This window comes from Chinchilla lanigera, unplaced genomic scaffold (assembly GCF_000276665.1).
Source record: "Chinchilla lanigera isolate Chin_1 unplaced genomic scaffold, ChiLan1.0 scaffold00050, whole genome shotgun sequence".
Taxonomy (NCBI): domain Eukaryota; kingdom Metazoa; phylum Chordata; class Mammalia; order Rodentia; family Chinchillidae; genus Chinchilla; species Chinchilla lanigera.
In genome coordinates this window covers 3,974,786-3,986,565 of record NW_004955451.1, presented here as the reverse complement: position 1 = coordinate 3,986,565, position 11,780 = coordinate 3,974,786, and the positions used below count along the sequence as shown (strand labels likewise).

At 38.1% G+C, this 11,780-nt stretch overlaps 1 protein-coding gene across 10 annotated transcripts in view; it reads right to left on the bottom strand.

The window, feature by feature from the left end:
- Trim37 (tripartite motif containing 37) overlaps positions 1 to 11,780 on the bottom strand; it is a 174,422-nt gene that overhangs the window by 27,613 nt on the left and 135,029 nt on the right. For 6 of the 10 annotated variants that reach the window (XM_013519214.1, XM_013519216.1, XM_013519215.1 and 3 more), the window contains exons 23-24: positions 10,541 to 10,651; positions 8,953 to 9,031 (exon numbers count right to left, since the gene is read on the bottom strand). In XM_013519214.1, coding sequence (XP_013374668.1) covers positions 8,953 to 9,031; positions 10,541 to 10,651 — 190 coding nt within the window. Of the gene's footprint in view, positions 1 to 827; positions 943 to 7,804; positions 9,032 to 10,540; positions 10,652 to 11,780 lie in introns of those variants that run through there. The other 4 variants (XM_013519212.1, XM_013519217.1, XM_005393999.2 and 1 more) reach the window with 2 other exon arrangements.

The following is an 11,780-nucleotide window of genomic DNA, read 5'->3' as shown; positions in this document are numbered from 1 at the left end:
GTCGCCCCTGCAAAAAGAAGAAAAGTGGACATGGGGGAACAGAAGTGAAGACAATTAACCTGCATCTAAAGGAATGGGAGGTAAACTGGTTAAGTACAAAATAAAAAACTAGTTAAGTACCCTGCATTATTATTCATTCTCACCATTAAGACCTTTTAGCTTCACACAATTACAATGATTTTAAATTCCAAATTCCCTAACTTCAGTTTTTAATACTTTATACATAGAAAAGGACCTTTTGATAAGTGTAGTTTATCTTTGAAAAAAATCCTTAAAATTTAGTATTTTCTGAAGCAGTAACATATAAGAAGATTTAAGTGAACCATTAGGTATAATAATCATTTGAACTTAATAGCAATGTACTGTTGGAAAGTTATTGGAAATCACTATCTTGAGCCAGGGGCGTAGCTTACTGGTACAACACTAAGCATGCATGAGGCCCTGGGTTTAACCCCCGGTCAAAAAAATAAAGCCTACATGGATGGATGGATAAGGTGTTATGCTGGCCTTTATAGGAGTGTGCTACTGCACCTTGGCTTCATTTTCCTTTCTGATTACAGGGCTGTAGCCTGGTTTTTTTGTTTGTTTGTCTTGCAGCTGAGCATTGATTCCAGGGCTTTTAGCACGCTCGGCACAGGCTGTACCACTGAGTCACCAGTTACTTTAACAGCAATCAGTGAAGAACATTTCTGTTGCGCTTTAGGAAGTCTATTTTTAGTTGGCCTTGGAAGAGCCTTTCTTTATATTTCAAACAAATTGGGTTCTTTTGAGACCCCAAACTGTTCAACAACAAAGTGCTCTTCCACAGGCCACTGGGTTTAGCATACCTCTTATGTTAAGTTGTAGGATGCCACCCAGTAACGGGACTTCCAGATAAGATGTGCCCTGCCTTCAGGCTGCAAGCAGGGCCCTTCACACAGAGGTTCTGATTTTCTGATTCTGCTTTTGAAACAGGGAAACAAATGTGAAAATCTGTCAGAAGTGACAAACATATGGAGAAATCATTTTTCAAACAAGTAACCAAAATGTGAAGATGAAAAAGCTCTTGCCAGTCCCAATACTGTAATGTGAGGGCTAGAGGATAAGGGCGGGCAGTTAAGCACAGCTACTACAGCCTAACCAGGTCACACGGAAATGACCGAGAGGTAAAAACAGAGCAGCCCTCCAGCTGCATGTCAGGGACGCTGCCGTGTTGCAGGGCCTGGCTGAGCACTCTGGCTCAGAAGAGCTCTGCTGAACCGGAACAGGAGGACAGAGGTTTAGAAACAGGGCAGCGCCCTCGATTTATGGCCCAAACTACAGAGTGGCTGATGCTACCTACCATTTGCCATTTAGCCCCACTGGGCAGAGTTTGAAAGCTTCTATAAATCTAGACTATGAAGTATGTATTTATTGACTCATGTGAGAAGTAGAGATCGAATGAGAAGTTTAAAAATATGGTCATGTAAGGGGCTGGGGATTTAGCTCAGCGGCAAAGCGCCTGCCTGGCAAGTGCAAGGTCGTGAGTTCGGTTCCCGGTACCGGAGAAAAACCAAAAAAAAAAAAAAAAAAATATGGTCATGTAAAGACAGATGAATATGCAAAAAAGAAAATGGCTCTTGGGTTTTCTGTTTTCCAAACTTTTTATACTCAGCCTTGTAATTTAAAAGTAAAAGTGAACTTAGATAAAAATTTTAAAAGTTTATTTTTTGAATTATGGCTTTAAAATTATACTGTCTCTAATTCAACAGTGTATACTTTACATATTAACCACTTACCAATACAATTATTTAAATACAGTATGACTAAAATTTGCATATTTTTTCATTAAATTTTATAATATTACAGGAAATATAAAATGACAATTTCATCAAATTTATTCAATACAAGAGTTGACTGGTTGAAATGACACCTGCCCAAGTGACACTTGGTAAACTGTTAAGTTGTTTAAAAAAACAAAACAGTACCCTGCTCTGTGAGACACGGAGCTAGAAGAAACGTTGCTATCACTCTTACAATGAAAGTGGGCCAGATTAAATACAAATTAGGACTTAAAAAAAACAAAAAACAACATTGGAAAACTACGGTTGAAGAGTGGCTAACTGAAGTTGAGGGTGTTAGGTTTCTACAGGGAGAGCGAACACTAGCACATTTAGCTAAAGTGATCATTAGCGAAGGGACAGTATGGGCTGCAAGTACATGGGGTGGGGGCACACTACAGAAACTGCTGGAGTCTGCACCTTCTTGCAGGCTTTTTCTACACAATCACTACCAGGGGCTCACAGGAAGGACGGAAAAGAGCCCTAGGAAGTGTCAGCTGTGGGGCAGACACAGGAGAGGTACCCAGCATCCTTGGAGAAAGGTGCAGAAAAACCAAAACCTTCCTCCAACCTGGTCCATGGAAGAGAAGGGATTACACAGGGCAGCAGGGGGGTGGTGAAAGACCAAAGATACTGCTTCCCTCAAGGCACTGGTACTTGTCACTGCAGCCAAGGAAGCCGGCAGGGCGGAAGAACCCTACCCCTGTACGAGGGGCACGAAGGTCAGTGGGTCTGCAACTACCTGGGAAAGGGCAAGTAAACTAAGACAACCCCCACCCCCAGCATTTACAACTATGAACACCAGCCCCAGCCATGTTCCAAACAGCAGCAGAATGTTTCTGGGAGAAGGGCAAGACAGCAGCAACAGAACAGAGGGGCAAGGTTTAGAGGCAGAGGGTTTGCCTACCATGACCGCAGGGTGGGAGGGATCTTGTTCAAGCCACAGGACAGTGAAAAGCTTGGACACGCACTGCTCCATCAACCTAGCTACTATCAGTAATACAGTAATGTACTGCTGTAGGAACCAGAAATCACTAAGGTTCATCATATCTACAACGAATCTTAAAACAAGCCTAACTCCTTATTAGATTAATACCATCTGTGCAATGATGGTGTAAGCAGAAAAAAATGCATGCTTATTTTCAGGCATAAGTATCTATTCACTAAAGTATCTACTGTTTCATGTTAGTTGTATTACTTTTAGCAAAATATACAGAGGCAGAGGAAAAGGCAAAACCAAAACAACACACACACTCTGAAGAGATGGAGCAGTCACCAACACCAGACACAGATTTTTAAAACTGAACTTTTTTTTGGAGACGGTCTCACTATGTAGCCTTGGCTGGCCTCAAACTTGCAATCCTCATACCTAGACTTTCTAAATGCTGGGTCACAGGCATGTACCACCATGGCTGGCTAAGATTTTCCAGCTGAGATTGTGTGTGTGTGCGTGCGCGCGCACGCGCGCGCATGTGCGTGCTGGGGATAGAACATAGGCCCTCAAGGATGCTAAGCAAGTGCTCTATCACCAAGATATATTCCTGGCCCAAGAGACAATTTTAAAAAAATATGTTAAGGAAAAATGGTAGATAATATATAAGATCATATGGGTGATGTCAGCAAAGAAATGGGAAGTGTAACAGGTCAGAAAAGAAAAATACTGTAACAAATGATTAATGTCTTTGATTGGCTGATCAGTCTTAGGGGCAGAACCAACAAACCTGAAAGTCAATGAAAATGGCCCTAATTAGCCAGCCTTGGGAGCAAACGCCTGTAATCCCAGCATTGCAGAAACAAAAAACAAAGAACAAACAAAAAACTCACAAACAAAACTGCCCTTGAATCCCCAAAACCTTAACTAAAAACACAAGTGAAAGAAAAGGACAAAAATAAAACCCAGAAAGATCGCACATATAAAAGTTGTAAGGATATCAGTGTAAGGTGTGCATAAATGGAATACAGAGAAAGGTAATGGGTAGAAGAAATAATGACTGAGCATTTTCCCAAATTAATGATACACACAAAACCACAGATCCAGAAAACTCAGAGGACAGCAAGTGGAATAAACAGTAAACACACCACAGCTAAGAAAAAGAAACTTACTACCAGATGGTTATGCTGGTAAACTTGCCAGTTAAAGATATATAATGCCAATTCTACACATTACTTTCCAGGGAAGACTCATGAGGTCGGCATCACTCTACTGATACCAAATCAGATGGAGAAAATAAAACTACAGGCTGATATCTCTTGTAAATATAGATGCAAAAATTCTTAGCAAAATATTAGCAAAACAAATACCAAAATGCACCTATTAGAATGGCTAAGTAACCAGTGACAATTCCTAGTGTTCATGGGATGCAACGAAGTCTGATACATTGCCAGTAGGAATACAAAATGGTAATAATACCTGTGGATGTTTATCAGCTTTAGAATTAAGCATATACTTTAAAAGTGACTTAGTGCAATGAGTTCTTAGACCAACTGCCTCAAGTTAGACCAAACTTCCCAGGTTTAGGGCAGTCTCCCATAAGGCTGTCTTCACTTCAGATTCCAGTTTCAAGTCAGAGGTTCCCTAAGCCTCTGCCACTTTTGGCCAGCTGGATGCAAGTTTAGGGGTTCCCACCATTCCAGTCAGGTTTGGTAACCCACTATAACAATGGATAGCACCCAGGAAAGCACTTTACTTATGATCACAACTTTATTATAATAAAAGGATACAAATACAAAGCAGCTAAGGGAGAGGCACACAGGGTGAGATCTGTGAGGGTTCCAAATATGAAGATGCCTTATCCTCAGCAAATTATCTTAACAGCACACTCAACACAATGATATAATGCTGCCCATCAGGGAAGCTCCCTTGTCTTCAATATCCACAGTTTTTACTGAAATTTCAATATACAAGCATGGCTGATTATGGCCATCAGGCTGGTAACTGGCCTCTCTGGTGTGAAGCCTGGACTGTCAGCAAAAACTAGGTCCACCGTAAATGACTCTATTACATTCGGAATTCCAAATTAGAGGACGGTCCTCAAGAACCAGAGAAAGAGGCAGCCAACCTTATATTACACACGACAACCCCACCCATAGGGATTTAATACCATGGAGAGTAAACTTGTGCTTACATAAGAATCTGTACATGTTTGTAAGGTTCATAAACATCCTAACTTAGTAACAACCTTTATGTCCTGCAATAGACAAATGAATAAACAGTGGCCTATGTAATGTAATACTACTCAGCAATCAAAAGGGAATTAAGTCTGATTCACACAAGACATGAAATTTAACTGTATTTTGCTACATGAAAGGCTATATATTTTGTGTTCCATTTACATGACTCCCTGGAAAAGGAAACTAAAAGGAAAGACAATAAATCAGTGGTGGCCAGGAATTTAGAAGAAGTGGTGGGGTGGTGGTGGCTGTGTACAAAGGGCCATGACAAGGGGATTTTTTTTTTTTTTTTTTTTTTTTTTTTTTTTTTTTTTGGTTTTTCTCCGGTACTGGGAACCAAACTCACGACCTTGCACTTGCCAGGCAGGCGCTTTGCCGCTGAGCTAAATCCCCAGCCCTGAAAAGGGGATTTTTACGACTACTGAAATGCTCTATATAGTATTGTGGTGGCACGTACACAACACTTGTGAAAACCCACAGAACCATATACCAGAAAGACTGAATTTTAATGTATGTAAATTAAAAAGTCAACAAGGATATGTGTGGGAGGACAGAATGCAGACTACAATGATGAATCTAACTGTATTACAAATGAATCATAATCATGATGGAGAAGACAGGAAAGAAACTAATGTAGTTTTCAATCTAGAAACCTAAATAAATCTTAAAATTATTTTGACATTATACTGAAAGGCTAATGAAAAAAATAACTGTACTAGCTTGGTGCACATGCACATGCCTGAGGCCCAGCTACTTGAGAGGCTGAGGCAGGAAGATCACCGGGCCTAGGAACTCAAGCCAGACTAGGAAACATTTGAAAACCCCACCTCAAAAACAAAATACCAACCAAAAAAAAAAAAAAACCAAACAAAAACAAATAACCAAGTAATTAAGGTTAACACTGCCAATAATAAATGTCAGCATCGCATACCCCCTGACATGATTCCCCGAGCAGGGCAGAGTGCCTCTGTTGTAGCCTTATCAATACACCATCCCCTCAAGTGAATATAAGCAAGCACTCAACAAACCCAAATAGAAGAGCATTCTATAAAATAAATTGGTCCTTTAAAAAAAATCAGAGTCATGAAAATGAGGAAAAACCGAGGAACTATCATAGACTGCAGCATACTAAGGAAATATAATGAAATGTAATGTGGAATGCTTGACCTGAATCCTGGAATGGGGAAAAAGCCATCAGTGAAACAACTGGTGAACCTGGGCAACTTCTGTAGTTCAGATAACAGTACTGCAACCAAGATTAAGTTGTTAATTTGCTCATTATTCTATGGTTATGTTAGATATTTTAAAAAGAAGGTGGGCAAAGAGTATAAGAAAACTCTCACAATTTTTCCAATTCCTGCAAATCTAAAATAATCTCAAAAGTTAAAAAATAGGACAATCTTTAGGTTTCTAACTAGTAGGTGTAGGAATGTTGAGTTTGGTTCCTGTGTGATGTGCTATAAAAGCACTACACCAACTACCCATCCCATCCCTGTTTTGAAACTTAAAGAGAACTAGGTGACTTCCCTGAAGCTCAGGTTCATCTGCCAAAGGAGGACGATACACAACTCATCCACTGAAACTGGTAATGAAAGATTCAGTGACCCAAGTGGTAAGTTGTCCACCTATCACATGCTCGTTCCCAGTACAAACATGACCACTATGCTTTAGACCTAACAGAAAACCCCATCAAGGGCTGGGGATGTAGCTCAGTGGTAGAACTCGTGCCTAGCATGTGTGATGCTCTGAGTTCCACCCCCAGCATGGAAAACAAAAATAACAACAAACTATTAAAAATAAATTTTGTAGGAATTAAGATAAAAACACTACAGAAGCAAGATAATAGAGATTAACAGAAATGAGGCCTTTCAGCAAAAAAGAGGGCAGAGAGGAAATAGTGAACATTATTAGGGCACTACAGCTGGGGCAAGCAAAGGAGAGCAAGTGATTCTTCTCCCTTGCCTCTTCCCTGTTTCACAGCTACCTGAAATCTAGCGTAGCCAAGGTAAGCACGCCACCTCAAACAAGAGGGATGGCACCAAAGCGTTTGCCCTCACTAAAGAAAGGGATACACTCCTGGCACAATGCAGCAATCCTATCTATACAGTCCCAGGAGCACAACGGTAAAGTTTGGCAATTTTAGGGTGGGGATTACTTATGAATAGGAAAGAAAACCTTATATATCACAGTTTCATTCTGATATAAGCCACTGTGCAATATGTCTTTATTGGCACTGACATCAATATACAACTAATGAAAATAAAGAAGACAGTTTTAAATCATTTGTTGCACTACAGTTGTACAGGAGACTGAGACAGGAGGGTCACTGGAACCCAGGAGTTTGGGACCAGTCTTAGCAACTTAAGACTCTTTTTAAAAAAACTGGGTACAGAATTCATATATATAGGTTGGCTAGGAACTAGGGGAAGAATTATATTTTCCAAAGATTCCATTACTAAAACTTACCAAGTCTCAACTACAAGTTATCATCTATGACCAGTCATAGTGACAAACGTCTATAATCCCAGCACTCAGGAGACTGAGGCAGGAGGATTGCTGTGAGTTTGAGGCCAGTATGGGCTACAAAGTGAGTTCAAGGCCAGCCTGAACTGTGTAGTGAAACTCTGTCTCAAAAAGTCAAAAGGGAAAAAAAAGTTATCATCTATGAAGAAATCTTTTGGTCTTTGAGGTTATTATGATCATACAAGGACAAAGAGAGAAGTTGCCCATCACCCCTCTTCACAAAATGATCTTGTCTATATTGCTAAACAGGTACAGGTAATAGAACAAAAAGAGGTTTCTAGTCCCCATTTTTAATAAACTTCAGAGGCATATTTGCTCAAGTTACTTTTATTAACAAAAAGTGCAAACTATTTTGAAAATAAGTAGACTATGCATCATGGCATTCAGGCAAGACATCAGACATGAAAAAATGAACAACAGTAAAATATAAGCTGATGCAATGTCTCTCACATGTACATATAGTTATTCATGCTTTTTCAATAATCTCTTGGTCAACTTTCAGTGTAATTTTCACAAAGATATATAGCAGCTCAAACAAATACAGGAGCACAGTGGTAAAGTTTGGCAATTTTAGGGTGGGGATTACTTATGAATAGGAAAGAAAACCTTATATATCACAGTTTCATTCTGATGTAAGCCACTGTGCAATATGTCTTTATCGGCACTGACATCAATATACAACTAATGAAAATAAAGAAGACAGTTTTAAATCATTTGTTGCACTACAGTTGTACTTTAAGAGGCAGGGAAGACAATGAAAAATTTTAAAACAATATTACATATGACCAGGAACATAACCAATCTATGTTAATTTTAAATTACATTTGCCAAAAGATCATGTGCCATCAAACAGAGTGCCTGCACTTGAACAAGAGACAAAAAGTAAATAAATAAATTTGAGTCTGTTAACATATTCCAAAAAGGAGATTTAGTTTAGTATTACTTTGGTTATTCATGTAAAGTTTCTATATGGCAGAATCAATAACTAGTTTTTTTTGTTTACTCATCTACCGGCCCTAATGAAACTATGAACTATGATTCAAACTCAAGATATTAAGGTAGTTACTTAAACACAACTGAGCATCTAGCCAAAGACAGAAGAGCACCCGCAATGAGCAAGTTACTGCATGCCTCTCGGTACACTTTCTGGAAGTTAGCTGGCCTTCTGCTCTAGAATACAAACTGCCTTTTGTGAATGTACTAATTTGCTAAAATTAACGGAGGGCTACACTACTACTTTATTATATTATAAAGAACTCTTCCCACACTGTTAATTTTTTCCCACATACTACTGTCATACTAGAACTGTGCTGCTCTGTATCCGTTTCTGGATTACTATTGTAAGTACAGATGATGACAAAATGAGACTAAATCTGATTATCTGATTGATGACAAATTTGAGCACCAACTACAACCAATTTTAGGGTCAAGGTAGCTTGTAAGTCCATCTGGCAATTACCTTCCACTGTTTTCATCAGTATTGAAGTGGAGATTTTCAGGGTCTACTTGTTCACCATCAGGAAAACTGGAATGAGAATCTAAGAAAAGAATAAAGAATAAAAAATTTTAAAATCACAAGCAGATGCCACTACAAGGTATATATTTTCTTTTGCAAGCCTTTAAACGATCTTACCAAATGTGTTATTCAAACGGTAAAGGTATGCAGGTTGTTAGTTGAGTCACATGTAAGCAAACACAACGGGAAAATGAAGGAGAAAAACCAAAATGTGTAACAGACATCCACAAATAGAAGCTGAAAGGCACTGCCTAACTTTTGCTTCCTGAGGACACTGAGGGGGCAGCTGAAGAAAAGGACAAGAAAAGGTGATACACACTCAAGACTCACATTGTGAACACAAAATGGATTTCAAAGCCAATTGAAGTACACATGCAAATATCATGGCAAGACCCCACCAACACTTAAAATAACTTGCCCCAAATCTGGATGCTTCTTTTAGAAGCAGAGGAAATCACTAAAAGTGCCTTAATACTTACAAATCATCAAATGGCTTGGTTCTGTATTGAAAAAGATACTAGGACATTAGTGAAATATGTAAAAATAAAAAGATAACAATTAGTATAACCCTGACAATTATGCCATTCCAGGAAATCTTGCAAAGGAATGCTCAGATTAGTTATTTAAACTCCTAAGTGACTTTGAGTACTTCTCTAATTTCATATGATTTTATTGTTTAATCTGTATTTTAGAAAAGTACTTCACAGGGTAATGGTTATGGTATACCCATATGACAGAATTCTAGGTTGCCATAAAAAAATTTCAGATGATAAATGAATATATTTAAGTGAAAAGTAAAGCATAATATAAAACTATAAAATGCTGTCTCATTTCAGTAAAAGGAATCCAAATAAACACAGAGTAAAATAAAAAATAAGTCTCTCTTAGTGATTTTTTTCTCTAAAAATTTTCTTGGGGGAAAAGGAATTAAAAATTGATGATTCCAGACTTGAGCTATAGTAAGCGGTAGTGTGCTTGCTTAGCATGAGTAAATTCCTGAGTTCAAACCCCATTAAAATAATAAAAAGGCCGATGATTCCATAAGCTGCATGAATTTCTAAGAAATCTAGGTTATTTTAAAATTATCTTATAGTCAGCTAGAAAAAAGAATCTGAAAAAAGGAAAGTAAATCGAATAGCTGAAACCTTGTTGGCAAACTGTTTTTATAAAGGGGCAGACAGTAGGTATTCTGCACCACAGGGCAAAAATTGTATCTCTTAAAAATTCTTTGTTTCTTACAACTCTTCATAATTTAAAGCCATTCTCAGGTCACTGGCTATATAACAGGCTGTGGAAGTGGCACTGACTAGGTGTCTAACCAAGTCAAAAACTACCTACTAATTTTCTTTAGTACTCACCATATAGTTTATCAAAGAATCTTGTCTCACAAATGACAATAATTTTAAAAAAAACAAGCAAAAGAAGCAAAAGTAGCAGAGCAGAGTAAGTAGAAGCAGCAGCAGCACAAGAAGAAAAAGAGGCAGCAGGGATGGTTTTGTGAATCTGTGTAAAATGACATCACGTGTTGCACCTTCATCTGGGGGCTGCACCATGAAAGAGTCATTAAATCCGCCCACAGTGGTGTGCTCCTCCTGCTCTTCATTCTCAGTGTCACATTCAATGTCACTGTCGCTACTCATTCCTGGAAAAAAAGAACATGTTTTTGACAAGAAACTACTGTAAATAAAATGAAAAGGAAAGCTTATCTATTAACCTGAGAATTCTACACTGAATCCTAACAATTCAACAAACCAAAGAAAAAGCCACATAAATCGTTTCTCTTTAGTTCAGAGCAGTGGTTGTATTGTTTTCAAAGTTTAAAATTGAGCACCACAGCTTTTGTGGGGTTTTTGTTTGTTTTGAGACACAGTTACATTATGTAGTTTGGGCTAATCCTGAACTCACTATGTAGCCAGGCTGGCCTCTAATTTGCAGCACTCCTCCTGCCTCTGTCTCCCAAATACTAGGATTATAGTGTGCACCACCATGCCCAGCTAAGTATCAGAGGTTTTTTTTTAAGTTATAATTTGAAATGAGTATTAATTTCATTAGACTAAGCATATTTTTTCCAAATCACTTTTTTTCTACTCATTGGACAAAACAGCAATTCCTTTAATCTTGATTCACTGTAAACAGTCTGTAGCCTAAAACACAAACCCATGATACAAACAGTTCATATATATGTATTTTATATGAATATGTATTATAAAATATATATATATGTAAAATTCTACCAACATAGTGTTAAGTTTGTTCTTTTATCCTATTTGGACCTGAAAGTTTTATTTTTGTATATCTATCAATGATTTTTTTCCTCTATTTTTAAGGCATGCATTTTTAACTGATACATATTTATAGATATAATATTTTAATACATGTATATAATGTGTAGTGATCAGACTCGGGTAGTTGGCATATCCATCACCTTAGACATATATCGTTGTGTTGAGAACATTCAAAATCCATCCTACTATTTTGAAATATCCTATTAGTTGTTGCCAAACATGGTTATCCTAGTGTGCTAAAGAAAAAGTCATTTCCCTTACCCAGCAGCACCCTGGTATCCACGATTCTCTCTCCATGCCTCCCTCTCCCCACGTTCTTCCCAGACTTTGGCAACCACTGCTCTCATCTCTTTGAGATCAACTTTTGAGCTCCACATGAAGTGGGAACCTGTGGTATTTGTCTTTCAGTACTTACTTTATTGAATATAAAGCATCCAGTGCAAATGATACACTTTCATTCAATTTTATGGCTGAATACTCCTTCTA